The 17,061-nt window shown below is 38.1% G+C and overlaps 1 protein-coding gene across 4 annotated transcripts in view; it reads right to left on the bottom strand.

The window, feature by feature from the left end:
* The window catches only part of ATP7A (ATPase copper transporting alpha), a 187,575-nt gene that overhangs the window by 117,470 nt on the left and 53,044 nt on the right, over positions 1-17,061 (bottom strand). For 3 of the 4 annotated variants that reach the window (XM_059156507.1, XM_059156509.1, XM_059156508.1), the window contains exon 2: positions 11,508-11,648. The exons of the other annotated variant lie outside the window; for it this stretch is intronic. In XM_059156507.1, coding sequence (XP_059012490.1) covers positions 11,508-11,648 — 141 coding nt within the window. The remainder of the gene's footprint in view (positions 1-11,507; positions 11,649-17,061) is intronic. 4 annotated transcript variants of the gene reach the window in all.

The following is a 17,061-nucleotide window of genomic DNA, read 5'->3' as shown; positions in this document are numbered from 1 at the left end:
CATAGTACTGGAAGTCGCAGCATCAGCAATCAGACAGTGAAAAGAAATAAAAGGTATCCAAATTGACAAGGAAGAAGTAAAACCTTCACTATTTGCAGATGACATGATGCACTATATAGAAAACCTGAAAGATACACCAAAAAAAAAAAAAAAAAAAAAAAAAAAAAACCACCAGAATTGATACATGAATTCAGTGAAGCTGCAGGATACAAAATCAACATACAGAAATCTGTTGCACTTCTATTCACCAATAATAAAGCAGCAGAAAGAGAAATCAAGAAATCAATCCCATCTTCAATTGCACCAAAAACCATAAGATACCTAGGAATAAGCCTAACCAATGGGGTAAAGGGTCTGTACTCTGAAAACTATAGAACACTTATGAAAAAAATTGAAGAGGACACAAAGAAATGGAAAAATATTTCAAGCTCATGGATTGGAAGAACCAGTACTATTAAAATGTCTATACTACTCAAAACAATCTACACATTTAATACAATCCCTATTAAAATACCACATGCATTTTTCACAAAGCTAGAACAAACAATCCTAAAATGTGTATGGTACCACAAAAGACCCCAAATAGCCAAAACAATTTTGAAAAAGAAAAGCTAAGCCAGACTTCAAGTTATATTACAACCCATTCTGAACACCTGTGAATTCAACAGGTGATCTAAGAAAAGAATAGCTATAACTCTACGAAGAGAAAAACAATCACTTTCTGCAAGGTGGGAGAATGACAAGACAGAAAAACTCACCTCAAAAAAGAGAACAAGAGGCAGTACTTCCAGGGACCCAATCAGTATGGACATAAGTAAGATGTCAGCACTAGAGTTCAGAATAATAATTATAAAGATACTAGCAGGGCTTAACAAAAGCATAGAAGACAGTAGATAATCCCTTTCTGGAGAAATAAAAGAACAAAAATCTAATCAATTGTAAGTAAAAAAGGCTATTAATGAGACACAAACAAAAATGGAGGCTCCAACTGCTAGGATAAATAAGGCAGAAAGGAGAATTAGTGATACAGAAGAGAAATGATAGAAGAATAAAGAGACTGAGAAAAAGAGAGATAAACAACTACTGAATCACGAGGGGAGAATTTGAGAGATAAGTGATACTATAAAGCGAAGCAATATTAGAATACTTGGGATCTGAGAGGAAGAGGATAGGGAGTAGGGCAGAAGGTATATTTGAGCAAATTATAGAAGAGAACTTCCCTGCTATGGGGAAGGAAACAGGCATCCAAGTCCAGGAAGCACAGAGAACCCCCCTCAAAATCAATAAAAATAGGACAACACTCCAACATATATTAGTGAAAGTTGCAAATCTCAGAGACAAAAAGAAAATCCTGAAAGCATCCTGGGGATAAGAGGTCCATAACCTACTCGGGCAGAAACATTAGACTGGCAGCAGAAGTATGCACGGAAGCCTGGCAAGTCAGAAAGGACTGGCACGATATATTTAGGGTGCTAAATGAGAAAAATATGCAGTCAAGAATACTTTTTCCAGCTAGAATATTAAAAATATAAAGAGAGATAAAAAGCCTCCAGGACAAATATAAACTAAAAGAATCTGTGATCATTAAACCATCCCTGCAAGGAATACTAAAAGAGATCCTTTAAGCAAAGACAGAGCCCCAAAGAAACAAATATCAGAAAAGAATAGAGACAATATACAGAAACAGTGACTTTACAGGTAATACAATAGTACCAAATTCATATCTTTCAATAATTACTCTGAATGTAAATGGATGAAATACCCAATTCAAAAGACACAGGGTATCAGATTAGATAAAAAAGCAAAATCCATCAATATGCAGTCTGCAAGAGATTCACTTTAGACCCAAAGACACCACCAGTTTGGAAGTGAGGGAGTGGAAACCCATTCATCATGCTAAGGGGCATCAAAAGAGAGCTGGGATGGCAACCTTTATATCAGACAAATTATATTTTAAATTGAAGATTGTAATAAGACATGAGGAAGGATACTATGTCATACTTACATCATATATCCAACAAGAAAATTGAACAATTGTAAATATTTATGCCCCTAACATGGGGGCAGCCAATTATATAAACCAATTACCAAAAAATTAAAGAAACACATCCAAATCAACAAAGAAGAAGTCAAACTTTCACTCTTCACACATGACATGATATTCTATATTAAAAACCCAAAGACTCCACCCCGAAATTGCAAGAACTCATACAGGTTTTCAGCAAAGAAGCAGGATATAAAACAAAGGCACAGCAATCAGTTGCATTTCCATGCGCTAACAATGAAAACAAAAGAAAGAGAAATTAAGGAGTTGATCCCATTTATAATTACACCAAAACCCATAATATACCTACAAATAAATCCAACCCAAGAGGCAAAGGATCTATACTCAGAAAACTATAGAAGACCCATGAAAGAAATTGAGGAAGACACAAAGAAATGGAAAAACATTCCATGCTCATGAATTGGAAGAACAAATACTGTGAAAATGTCTATGCTACCTAGAGCAATCTACACATTCAATACAATCCCTATCAAAATACCATTAACTTGGGGCACCTGGGTGGCTCAGTTGGTTAAGCATCTGCCTTTGGCTCAGGTCATGATCTCACGGTCCTGGGATCAAGCCCCACATTGGGCTCCTTGCTCAGTGGGGAGTCTGCTTCTCCCTCTCCCTCTGCAACCACCCACCCCCAAATCTTCCATTCTCTCTCTCATTCTAAAAAAAAAAATACCATTAACGTTTTTCACAGAGCCGGAACAAAACAATCCTAATATTTGTATGGAACTAGAAAAGGTCCCAAATTGTCAGGAGATTGTTGAAAAAGAAAATCAAAGCTGGGAGCATCACAATTCCGGACTTCAAGCTCTATTATAAAGCTGTAATCATCAAGATAGTATGATACTGGCACAAAAACAAACACACAGATCAATGGAACAGAATAGAGAACCCAGAAATGACCCTCAACTAATTTGACAAAGCAGGAAAGAATATCCAATGGAAAAAATACAGTCTCTTCAACAAATGGTATTAGGAAGATTAGACAGCCAAATGCAGAAGACTGAAACTGGACCTTTCCTTACACCACACACAAAAATAGACTCAAAATGTATGAAAGACCTAAATGTGAGACAGGAATCCATTAAAATCCTAGAGGAGAATACAGGCAGAAACCTCTGTGACCTTGGCTGTACCAACTTCTTGCTAGATACATCTCAAAGGCAAAGGAAACAAAGGCAAAAATGAACTATTGGGACTTCATCAAGATAAAAGGCTTTTGCACTGCAAAGGAAAATAGTCAACAAAATGAAAAGACAAATGGCAGAAAGGGAGATGGTATCTGCAAATGTCTTATCAGATAAAGGGTTAGTATGCAAAATCGATAAAGAATTTATCAAACTTAACCCCCAAAGAACAAATAATCCAATCAAGAAATGGGCAGAAGACATGAACAGACATTTCTGCAAAGAAGACATCCAAATGGCCAAAAGACACATGATAAATTGCTCAACATCACTCAGTATCAGGGAAATACAAATTAAAACCACAATAAGATACCACCTCACACCAGTCAGAATGGCTAAAATTAACAAATCAGGAAATGATAGATATTGGCGAGGACATGGAGAAAGGGGAACCCTCTTATACTTTTGGTGGGAATGCAAGCTGGTGTAGCCACTCTGGAAAATAGTAGGAAGGTTCCTCAAAATTTGAAAACAGAGCTACCCCATGACCCAGCAATTGCATTACTGGGTATTTATCCCAAACATACAAATGTAGTGATCCAAAGGGGCCCCTCACCACAATGTTTATAGCAGCAATGTCCACAATAGCCAAACTATGGAAAGACCCCAGACATCCATCAACAGATGAATGGACAAAGGATATGTGGTGTATATATACACAATGGTATACTACTCAGCCATCCAAAAAAATGAAATCTTGCCATTTGCAATGACACGGATGGAAGGGTATCAATGTTAAGCAAAGTCTTTCAGTCAGAGAAAGACAATTATCATGGTTTCACTCATGTGGAATTTAAGAAACAAAGCAGAGGATTACAGGGGAAGAGAGGAAAACAATAAAACAAGACAAAATCAGACAGTGAGAGACAAACCGTAAGAGACTCTTAACTACAGGAAACAAACTGAGGGTTGTTGGAGGTGAGGGGAGTGGGGTGATGGGGTAACTGAGTATTGGACATTAAGGAGGGCATGTAATATAATGAGCGCTGGGTATTATATAAGACTGATGTATCACTGGCATCTTACCTCTGAAATTAATAATACATTGTATTTTAGTTAATTGAATTTAAATAAAAATTTTTTTAATAATTAAAAAAAGCAAAGCTGTAGTGATCAAGACAATATGGTAGTGGCATGAAAGCAGATACATAGATGAATGGAACAGAATAGAAAACCCAAAAATGAACCCACAACTATATGGTCATTTAATCTTCGACAAAGCAGGAAGGAATATCCAATGGGAAAAAGAGTCTCTTCAACAAATCATGTTGGGAAAACTGGACAGCAACACACAAAAGAATGAAACTAGAGCACTTTCTTACAGCATACATAAAAATAAATTCAAAATGGATTAAAGACCAAAATGTGAGAAAGGAAATCATTAAAATCCCAGAGAACACAGGTATAATTTCTTTGACACCAGCTGTAGTTACTTCTTACTAGGTATGTCTCCTTAGGCAAGGGAAACAAAAGCAAAAAATGAACTAATGGGACGTCATCACGATAAAAAGCTTCTGCACAGCAAACTAACATCAAACTAACAAGGCAAACAACAACAAAATGAAAAGGCAACCTATGGAATGGGAGAAAATATTTGCAAGTGATATAGCTGCCAAAGGATTAGTATCCAAAATACATAAAGAAGTTAAAACTCAACAAAGAAAAAACAATAATCCAGTTAAGAAATGGGCAAAAGACCTGAATAGACATTTTTCCAAAGACTTACAGATGGCTAACAGATACATGAAAACATGCTCAATATCACTCATCATCAGGGAAATACAAATCAAAACTACAATTAGCTATGACCACATATCTGCCAGAATGGCTAGAATTAACAACACAGGAAAGAACATGTGCTAGTGAGGATGCAGGGGAAGGGGAACCCTCTTACACTGTTGGTGGAAATGGAACCTTGGTGCAGCCACTCTGGAAAACAGTGTGAAGGTTCCTCAAAAATGTAAAAATAGAACTACCCTGGGGCGCCCGAGTGGCTTAGGTCAGGATCCAGGGATTGAACCTGCTTCCCCCTCTCCCTCTGCCCCTGACCCTGCTTGTGTGCTTTCTCTCTCCTTAAATAAATAAAATCTTTAAAAAAAAAAAAAAAAAACAGAACTACCCTATGATCCAGCAATTACACTATTAGGTATTTACCCAAAAAATACAAAAATACTAATTCCAAGGGACACATGCTCCCTGGTGTTTACAGCAGCATTATCAACAATAGCCAAATTTTGTTAAGAGACCAAACATCCATCCACTGCTGAATGGATAAGGAAGATGTAGTGTGTGTGTGTGTGTGTGTGTGTGTGTATTTGTGTATATACAAATGGAATGTACAAAAGGAAAGTTAATCAGCCAAAGAAGAATGAAATCTTCCATTTGCAATGAAGTGGATGGAGCTAGAGAGTATCATGCTAAATGAAGTAAGTCAGAGAAAGACAAACACTGTATGATTTCATTGATATGGAGAATTTAAGAAACGAAAGAAACGTGGGAAAAAAGAGGGGAAAACTAAGAAACAGACTCTTAACCATACAGAACAAACTGATGGTTACCAGAGGCAGATGGGTTAAATGCGTGACAGGGATTAATGAGGACACTTGTGATGAGCACCGGGTGTTGCATGTAAATGCTGAATCATTACATTGTGCACATGAAATAATATTATAAAGTAGGTTAACTAATTGGAATTTATTTATTTATTTATTTATTTATTTATTTATTTTTAAAGATTTTATCTATTTATTTGACAGAGAGACAGACAGCCAGAGAGAGAACACAAGCAAGGGAAGTGGAAGAAGGAGAAGCAGGCTTCCCACCAAGCAGGGAGCCCAATGCGGAGCTCAATCCCAGCCTGGGATCATGACCTGAGCCAAAGGCAGACACTTAACAACTGAGCCACCCAGGTACCCCACTAACTGGAATTTAAATAAAAACTTGGGCACCTGGGTGGCTCAGTTGGTTAAGCAACTGCCTTAGGCTCAGGTCATGGTCCCAGAGTCCTGGGATCAAGTCCCACATCGGGCTCCCAGCTCCATGGGGAGTCTGCTTCTCCCTCTGACCTCCCCTCTCATGCTCTCTCTCACTGTCTCGCTCTCTCTCTCAAAATAAATAAATAAAAATCTTTAATAAATAAATAAATAAAAACTTAATTTTAAAAAGCAGAATGAGAGGTGCCTGGGTGGCTCAGTCTATTAAGCATCTGACTCTTCGTTTTCAGATTGGGTCATGGTCTCATGTGCCGTGGGATCAATCCCTGTGTTGGGCTCCACACTCAGCTGGGAGTGTACTTGAAGAGGCTTTCCCTCTGCCCCTACCACCCACTCATGCACGCTCTCTCTCTCCCCAAAATGAATAAATAAGGGCCTCCTGGTTGGCTCAGTCAGTTAAACATCTGCTTTAGCTTGGGTCATGATCCCAGGGTTCTGGGATCAAGTCTGGAGTCAGGCTCCCTGATCAGCGGGGAGTCTGCTGCTCCTTTTATCCAGACCCAGCTTGCGATCTCTCTCTCTCCCAAATAAATAAAATTTAAAATAAATAAATTAATTAAATATTTTTTAAAAAATGAATGAAAATGACAAGCCACATACTTAATAAAATATTTGCAAGACACATATCTAAAAGAGATTTATATTTAGAATACATAAATGATAATCAAAATTGAATAAGGAAACAAAAAAAGATAATGGCTAAAAAATTGAGAAAAGTTTTTACATCCATTTGACCAAAGAAGTTATACAAATGCCTAACAACTACATGAAAGGCTTAATATCATTAGCCATTAAGGAAATGACAATTAGTGTGATACCACTACATACCCACTAAAACGTCTATAGCTAAAAAGACTGATATACCAAGTGTTAGAGAGAATCTAAAAAAACCAGATCCCACAAACATTGCTGATGAAGAAAACATAGTACAATCACTATGATAGATCACTTGCGAACACCTCAACAAATGATACATACACTTAGCATATGATAGAACAAATTCAATCCTAGGAATCTTCCCAAGAGAAAACCTATGTCTAAACAAAGACTCCCATATGAACACTCAGAGCATTGTTTTTTTGTTTTTGTTTTTTGACTATTTTTTTTAATTTTTTATTTTTTCAGAGTAACAGTATTCATAATTTTTGCACGACACCCAGTGCTCCATGCAATCCGTGCCCTCTCCAATACCCAACACCTGGTTCCCCTAACCTCCCACCCCCACCCCTTCAAAACCCTCAGATTGTTTTTCAGAGTCCATAGTCTCTCATGGTTCACTTCCCCTTCTAATTTCCCTCAACTCCCTTCTCCTCTCCATCTTCCCTTGTCCTCCATGCTATTTGTTATGCTCCACAAATAAGTGAAACTATATGATAATTGACTTTCTCTTCTTGAGTTATTTCACTCAGCATAATCTCTTCCAGTCCTGTCCATGTTGCTACAAAAGTTGGGTACTCATCCTTTCTGATGGAGGCATAATACTCCATAGTGTATATGGACCACATCTTCCTTATCCATTCGTCCGTTGAAGGGCATCTTGGTTCTTTCCACAGTTTGGCGACAGTGGCCATTGCTGCTATAAACACTGGGATACAGATGGCCCTTCTTTTCACTACACCTGTACTTGAGGAACTATAGAACACTCATGAAAGAAACTGAAGAAGACATAAAAAGATGGAAGACCATTCCATGCTCTTGGATCAGAAAAATGAACATTGTTAAAATGTCTATACTGCCTAGAGCAACCTATACTTTTAATGCCATTCCGATCAAAATTCAACCGGTATTCTTCAAAGAGCTGGAGCAAATAATCCCAAAATCTGTATGGAATCAGAAGAGACCCCGAATCGCTAAGGAAATGTTGAAAAACAAAAATAAAGCTGGGGGCATCACGTTACCTGATTTCAAGCTTTACTACAAAGCTGTGATCACCAAGACAGCATGGTACTGGCATAAAAACAGACACATAGACCAGTGGAACAGAGTAGAGAGCCCAGATATGGACCCTCAACTCTATGGTCAATTAATCTTCGACAAAACAGGAAAAAATATACAGTGGAAAAAAGACAGTCTCTTCAATCAATGGTGCTGGGAAAACTGGACAGCTATATGTAGAAGAATGAAACTCGACCATTCTCTTACACCATACACAAAGATAAACTCAAAATGGATAAAAGACCTCAACGTGAGACAGGAATCCATCAGAATCCTAGAGGAGAAAACAGACAGTAATCTCTTCGATATCAGCCACAGCAACTTCTTTCAAGATATGTCTCCAAAGGCAAAGGAAACAAAAGCGAAAATAAACTTTTGGGACTTCATCAAAATCAAAAGTTTCTGCACAGCAAAGGAAACAGTCAACAAAACAAAGAGGCAACCTACGGAATGGGAGAAGATATTTGCAAATGACAGTACAGACAAAAGGTTGATATCCAGGATCTATAAAGAACTCCTCAAGCTCAACACACACAAAACAGACAATCATATCAAAAAATGGGCAGAAGATATGAACAGACACTTCTCCAGTGAAGACATACAAATGGCTATCAGACACATGAAAAAATGTTCATCATCACTAGCCCTCAGGGAGATTCAAATGAAAACCACATTGAGATACCACCTTACACCAATTAGAATGGCCAAAATTAGCAAGACAGGAAACAACATGTGTTGGAGGGGATGTGGAGAAAGGGGAACCCTCTTACACTGTTGGTGGGAATGCAAGTTGGTGCAGCCTCTTTGGAGAACAGTGTAGAGATTCCTCAAGAAATTAAAAATAGAGCTTCCCTATGACCCTGCCATTGACTACTGTGTATTTACCCCAAAGATTTAGAGCATTGTTTTACATAATTACAAAAAAGTGGTATCAATCCCTATGTTTCCCAATGAGTGAATGGGCAAACAAATTGTTGGACATCCACACAAAGGAATACCCCTCAGCAATAAAAAGGAAAGAACTAGTGATACAAAAAAACAACATAAATAGATCTCAAATGCATAATGCTAAGTGAAGGAAGCTAGACTCAAAAGGCTGAGTTGAGAAAGCTGGATTACAGAGTAAAGATTAACCAAAACAATTTTTTACTCCAAAGGCTGTAAAATCAAAAACATTTTTAAAATCAAAGACATTTTTTAAAGATTTTATTTACTTATTTGATGATCACAAGTAGGCAGAGAGACAGGTGTGGGTGGGGGTGGGGAGGCAGGATCCCTGCTGAGCAGAGAGCCCAATATGGGCCTCGCTCCCAGGACCCTGAGACCATGAAATGAGCCAAAGGCACAGGCTTAACGCACTGAGCCACCCAGGCACCCCAATCAAATACATTTTTAACAACATGAAAATAAAAAGTTTTAAAAAGTAATGACCAAACATAATTCAAGGTTTTTCATACTGAAAATACTAGAATTACTCTGAAGAATTTATATAAACTAGGTGCACAAAGCTAATCCATCAATTTGGTGGTAAAAGGCACCTTTATGATGATTAATTTTTCAGAATTTATGTGAGAGAATAATTCGGAGGCGACAAGTTTGAGAACCATATGCAAATTAAATTGTATCTGTAGACACTATATGACCAGAAAATATACTGGCCCAGGAATCATGCAACTTCAGTTCTAGTTTTGCTTTGGTGATAGGTAGCTATGTCACAAGTCACTTCATTAATCTAAGCTTCCATTTCGTAATCTGTAAAATTAGGAGGTTAGACTATTAAAGTCATATGTAAGACCCTTTGTAGCTTTAACACATGTCTATGCCAAAAAATGAACATGGGAAACATTCAAAAATTTTTTATAAGACAGTAGGCGAGGTGGCATCACTATATTCCCTGTAGGGTAGTCTTGTATTGACTTTGGGACTTTTGGTTCTTATGATTAGAAGGTGTGAAACAAAGCCATTTAATTTATTTATAATAGTTATATTTATTTATTTATTTATTATATATTTATTTGTTTTTAATAGTTATATTAATAATTCAGGTTCATTACAGACAGAATATATTTATAAACCACTCTTCTCATCAACATTCTGAGATGAATTATAGCAGGAATGTGTTAAGGTGGTCTGAAAAAATCAATTTTATTTTTGCAATTGATAATCAAAATGAAGGGGTACCTGGGTGGCACAGTAGGTTAAGCATCCAACTCTTGGTTTCGGCTCAGGTCATGACCTCATGATCATGAAATTGAGCCCTGCATGGGGCTCTGTGTTCAGTGTGGAGTGTGCCTATGTAGGCTCTATTTTTAATTTCTTGAGGAATCTCTACACTGTTCTCCAAAGAGGCTGCACCAACTTGCATTCCCACCAACAGTGTAAGAGGGTTCCCCTTTCTCCACATCCCCTCCAACACACGTTGTTTCCTGTCTTGCTAATTTTGGCCATTCTAACTGGTGTAAGGTGGTATCTCTCTGACTCCTCGCCCCACCCCCTCACCACCCCCACTCTCTCTCTAAAGTAAATAAAATAAACCTTTTTTTAAAAATTGAAGTGAAAGGGGTGCTTGACTGGCTCAGTTGGTAGAGCATGTGACTCTTGATCTCAGGGTTGTGAGTTCAAGTCCCATACTGAATGTACACACTACTTAAATATATATATTATATATATTTAACTAGAAACACTTAAACAATTGAAGTGAAAAAAGCTTAGAAAATTACTGTTACACCTTGTATGCATATGCTTAAGGAAGATTACATTATTATTTCACATAATAACTATCATGCTATATAAGAGAAGAAAGCCCAGCACCCTTTCTCTGAAAACATATATTTTAGTTTAGTAAGAAATTAAGAGTAATATATATTTATTTATATTTATAAAACATAAATCTATAAATATAAAACCATGGTAATGTCAAGCCATCTTCAAATGTCTTTAAGTTAAAACTAAAATTTTTTATTTTTTATAAAAAGAAAAGTTAAAGGGCAAAGAAAATATATTAATCTTCTCAGTCTTTATTGCCAAATGTGTCAGTATATCTGCTTTTATCTCAGTGTTTAAAGTAATTTTCTAGGGACGCCTGGGTGGCTCAGTTGGTTGGACGACTGCCTTTGGCGCAGGTCATGATCCCGGAGTCCCGGGATCGAGTCCCGCATCGGGCTCCCAGCTGCGTGGGGAGTCTGCTTCTCTCTCTGACCTTCTCCTCGCTCATGCTCTCTCTCACTGTCTCTCTCTCTCAAATAAATAAATAAAATCTTTTAAAAAAAATAAAGTAATTTTCTAGAATTCCAATCAACATTTGACTTTACTTATTTCCAAAGACTAACTTACTTTAATATGATGTACACCCTTCAGTTTTCCAATCCGCTGCTCAATGGTCCAAACACAGGAACTACATGTCATTCCCTCAACAGAGATGGTGACTGAATCCACACGCATACTTCGATCCATCTTGATTTCTTCTTTACATTCCTATTAGAAACAATGAACTCACTAATTTCAGTCATGGAAATAATCCTTCCTCAACTTTCCCCCCAATTTCTCAACTGAAATTATTCTACAAATAAAACATAGTCAGCATTCTTTTCTCATTTCAGTCTCATCTCAGGACCACTGCTTTAGCTATTCCCTTGGAATAGACTTTCTTCTTCCAGATACCTGCTTAGCTAACTTCATCTCTTTGAAGCCTTTACTCAAATCGAATCCCCATAATGAGTTTTACACTGACCACGCTGCTTAAAATTGCAATCCACATCCCTTCCATACATATCCACTCTGATTCCCCTTACATCTGCTCTATTTTGTCTTTTTTTTTCATAGAACTTATCTTCTAATATACTCCATAATTTACTTACTGTGTTCATTGCTCATTACCTGCTTTCCTATGGTGGTTTCAAAATGTGCTCACAAATTCTTTGTTACTCCTTTCAAAAGGTGGAATTTGGGGCGCCTGGGTGACTCAGTCGGTTAAGCATCTGCCTTTGGCTCAGGTCCTCAGGCTCTCTGCTCAGCAGGGAGTCTGCTTCTCCCTCTCCCTCTGCTTGTGTTCTCCCTCTCTCCCTCTCTCTCACTTGTTTGTTCACTTTCTCTCTAGCAAATAAATAAAATCTTCAAAAAAAGAAAAATGAGGTGGAATTTAACTACTTTCCCTTGAGTGTGACCTGTACTCAATGACTTGGTTTCCAACAAAATATGGTGGAATAGACAAGGTATAACTCCCAAGACTGGATCATAAAAGGCAGGCACTATGGGAGAGGGGTAAAAGTCACTGTGGATTCCTCCTTGTCTTTTCTCTTGAATGGCCCAAGCTGGGGGAAGCCATCTGCCATATCATAAGGACACTCAAGCAGCCTTAGGGAGTGGTTCACGTGGCAAGAAATTGAGGCCTCCTGTCAACAGCCCTGTGAGTGAACCATCTTAGAAGCTGGTATTTCAGACTTAATTAAGCCTTTAGATGCCTGAGGCTCCAGTAAACATACTGACTACAATCTTGTGAAATACCCTGAACCAGAACCACCCAGCAAATCACTCCCATATTTATGACTCACAAAAATTCCAAGACCATAAATGCTTATTGTTTCAAGCCACTGAATTTTTTTTAAGATTTTATTTATTTGACAGAGAGAGATCACAAGTAGACGGAGAGGCAGGCAGAGAGAGAGAGAGAGGGAAGCAGGCTCCCTGCTGAGCAGAGAGCCTGATGCGGGACTCAATCCCAGGACCCTGAGATCATGACCTGAGCCGAAGGCAGAGGCTTAACCCACTGAGCCACCCAGGTGCCCCTAGCCACTGAATTTTTAGGTAATTTCTTACACAGCAATAATTAACTAATACATGTACCACAGGAATGAAAATTGTATGAAGGCAAGAATCTTTTGTCCCCATTAATAACTAATTTGAATCACGTGAAATTGCCATTGTTGCATATCAAAATAGTCAAATACTGCCATTTTCATATAAATCAACCTAATATATCCCATGGAAACAGTGTTTCCTCTGGTGAGAGGAACTAAATGGTTAGGGGATAAGGGTGGAAAAAAGAATGTTTAGTATATAACCTTTTATACCTCTTTTTAAAGTTGAGATATAATTGACATAACATGGTATAAGTTTAAGGTGTACAATGTGTTGGTTTGATACGCGCATGTGTCTGTGTGTGTGTGTGTGTAGTAATAGGATTACCACCATTAGCTAACACCTCTATCACATCACTTGTCATTTTTTTTGTGTGGTGATAACAATTAAGATCTAGTCTCTTCTGTATCTTTTAAATTTTGTAACAGGATATATTATCTTTTCAAATACACACAGTAGACCTGAAATAATAGAAAACAATAATAGGGAAGGGAGTTTATAGCTGAGGCATTCTGAGAATCCTGTTCTTATTTGGAATGTTAAAAAAGAGATAAACCTTAGATTTTGAGTGAAATAAGTCAAGCAGAGAGAGTCAATTATGGTTTCACTTACTTGTGGAGCATAAGGAATAACATGAAGGACACTGGGAGATGGAGAGGAGAAGGGAGTTGGGGAAAATCAAAGGGGGAGACAAACCATGAGAGACTGTGGACTCTGAGAAACAAACTGAAACTGAGGGTTTTGGAGGGGAGAAGGGTGGGGGGGTTGGGTGAGCCTGGTGGTGGGTATTAAGGAGGGCACGTATGGCATGATGGAGCACTGGGTGTGGTGCATAAACAATGAATTTTGGAACACACACACACACACACACAAATTTAATTTAGAAAAAAGAATACATGTTAAAAATTTAAGGGTAACCAGTAGAAGACTAGAAATAGAATATAAAGCTTCCAAAACAGTAGAATAATAAAGAGAATAAAGAAGGCGCCTGGGTGGCTCAGTGGGTTAAAGCCCCTGTCTTGGGCTCAGGTCATGATCCCAGGGTCTTAGGATTGAACCCCGCATGGGTCTCTCTGCTCAGCAGGGAGCCTGCTTCCCTTCCTCTCTCTCTGCCTGCCTCTCTGCCTACTTGTGATCTCTGTCTGTCAAATAAATAAATAAAGTCTTTAAAAGAAAAAGAAATTATTCAGAAAAAAGAGAGACTTCCCAGTGCAGATCTGAGGGCCTCTTAGAGCACTACAAATTACTCATGTTTAGGTAAATTAGGGGGTATTAATTAGAAGATGTTTAATTATGTGGACATTTGGAAAATTTTTTTTGGGGGGGGGTAATTTATTTTTATTTTTTTAATTAATTTTTTATTTTTTATAAACATATATTTTTATCCCCAGGGGTACAGGTCTGTGAATCACCAGGTTTACACACTTCACAGCACTCACCAAAACACATACCCTCCCCAATGTCCATAATCCCACCCCCTTCTCCCAAACCCTCTCCCCCCAGCAACCCTCAGTTTGTTTTGTGAGATTAAGAGTCACTTATGGTTTGTCTCCCTCCCAATCCCATCTTGTTTCATTTATTCTTCTCTTACCACTTAAGCCCCCATGTTGCATCACCACTTCTTCATATAAGGGAGATCATATGATAGTTGTCTTTCTCTGCTTGACTTATTTCGCTAAGCATGATACGCTCTAGTTCCATCCATGTTGTCGCAAATGGCAAGATTTCATTTCTTTTGATGGCTGCATAGTATTACATTGTGTATATATACCACATCTTCTTGATCCATTCATCTGTTGATGGACATCTAGGTTCTTTCCATAGTTTGGCTATTGTGGACATTGCTGCTATAAACATTTGGGTGCACGTGCTCCTTTGGATCACTACGTTTGTATCTTTAGGGTAAATACCTAATAGTGCAATTGCTGGGTCATAGGGCAGTTCTATTTTCAACATTTTGAGGAACTTCCATGCTGTTTTCCAGAGTGGCTGCACCAGCTTGCATTCCCACCAACAGTGTAGGAGGGTTCCCCTTTCTCCGCATCCTCGCCAGCATCTGTCATTTCCTGACTTGTTGATTTTAGCCATTCTGACTGGTGTGAGGTGATATCTCATTGTGGTTTTGATTTGTATTTCCCTGATGCCGAGTAATATGGAGCACTTTTTCATGTGTCTGTTGGCCATCTGGAAGTCGTCTTTGCAGAAATGTCTGTTCATGTCCTCTGCCCATTTCTTGATTGGATTATTTGTTCTTTGGGTGTTGAGTTTGCTAAGTTCTTTATAGATTGTGGACACTAGTCCTTTATCTGATAGGTCGTTTGCAAATATCTTCTCCCATTCTGTCAGTTGTATTTTGATTTTGTTAACTGTTTCCTTTGCTGTGCAAAAGCTTTTGATCTTGATGAAATCCCAATAGTTCATTTTTGCCCTTGCTTCCCTTGCCTTTTGCGTTGTTCCTAGGAAGATGTTGCTGCGGCAGAGGTCGAAGAGGTTGTTGCCTGTGTTCTCCTCAAGGATTTGGATGGATTCCTTTCGCACATTGAGGTCCTTCATCCATTTTGAGTCTATTTTCGTGTGTGGTGTAAGGAAATGGTCCAATTTCATTTTTCTGCATGTGGCTGTCCAATTTTCCCAGCACCATTTATTGAAGAGGCTGTCTTTTTTCCAGTGGACATTCTTTCCTGCTTTGTCGAAGATGAGTTGACCATAGAGTTGAGGGTCTATTTCTGGGCTCTCTATTCTGTTCCATTGATCTATGGGTCTGTTTTTGTGCCAGTACCATGCTCTCTTGATGATGACAGCTTTGTAATAGAGCCTGAAGTCTGGAATTGTGATGCCACCAACGTTGGCTTTCTTTTTCAATATCCCTTTGGCTATTCTAGGTCTTTTCTGGTTCCATATAAATTTTAGCATTATTTGTTCCATTTCTTTGAAAAAGATGGAGGTACTTTGATAGGAATTGCATTAAATGTGTAGATTGCTTTAGGTAGCATAGACATTTTCACAATATTTATTCTTCCAATCCAGGAGCATGGAACATTTTTCCATTTCTTTGTGTCTTCCTCAATTTCTTTCATGAGTACTTTATAGTTTTCTGAGTATAGATTCTGTGTCTCTTTGGTTAGGTTTATTCCTAGGTATCTTATGGTTTTGGATGCAATTGTAAATGGGATTGACTCCTTAATTTCTCTTTCTTCTGTCTTGCTGTTGGTGTAGAGAAATGCAACTGATTTCTGTGCATTGATTTTATATCCTGACACTTTACTAAATTCCTGTATAAGTTCTAGCAGTTTTGGAGTGGAGTCTTTTGGGTTTTCCACATATAGTATCATATCATCTGCGAAGAGTGATAATTTGACTTCTTCCTTGCGAAAATTTTTATTTGGAAGAATATTAGCTCAATGTAAATAATTTGCAAATTGTATAGATTTTCAAAATAAATCTTTTTGAAAAGATCACAAATTATGTAGAAAGTACCGTTTTGTATGAGGGAGAAGACAAATACTGAAGTAAAGTAAAACTGTAACCAAACCAATGATGAGCAGGAAGTAACCAGTTATTATGAAGATGCTATTACCTAAAATTGAAGTACAAATAAAAATACAAGTCTTGGGTCCAATAAAATTAATCCAGTATTCATTAGGGGGTCTCCATGCCCTTGGATAAAGATCCTGTAGTGTGGCCATAATAAAAAATTAGACACCAAAGTGTTTCTCTTAGACTTATTTGTCAAAATTAACAATGGCCAACTACAGAACTCAAAAGGGGGTTTACGGGGCGCCTGGGTGGCTCAGTGGTTAAGCCGCTGCCTTCGGCTCAGGTCATGATCTTGGGGTCCTGGGATTGAGCCCCGCGTCGGGCTCTCTGCTCAGCGGGGAGCCTGCTTCCTCCTCTCTCTCTGCCTGCCTCTCTGCCTGCTTGTGATCTCTCTCTGTCAAATAAATAAATAAAATCTTTTTAAAAAAGGGGGGGGGTTTACAAATACCAAGATTTACATTGACTCTATTTTGCCCTAAAAGTCATTTCTTTG

This window comes from Mustela lutreola, chromosome X, assembly GCF_030435805.1.
Source record: "Mustela lutreola isolate mMusLut2 chromosome X, mMusLut2.pri, whole genome shotgun sequence".
NCBI lineage: Eukaryota > Metazoa > Chordata > Mammalia > Carnivora > Mustelidae > Mustela > Mustela lutreola.
The sequence above is the reverse complement of the archived record's forward strand: the minus strand, read 5'-3'. Positions and strand labels throughout refer to the sequence as shown.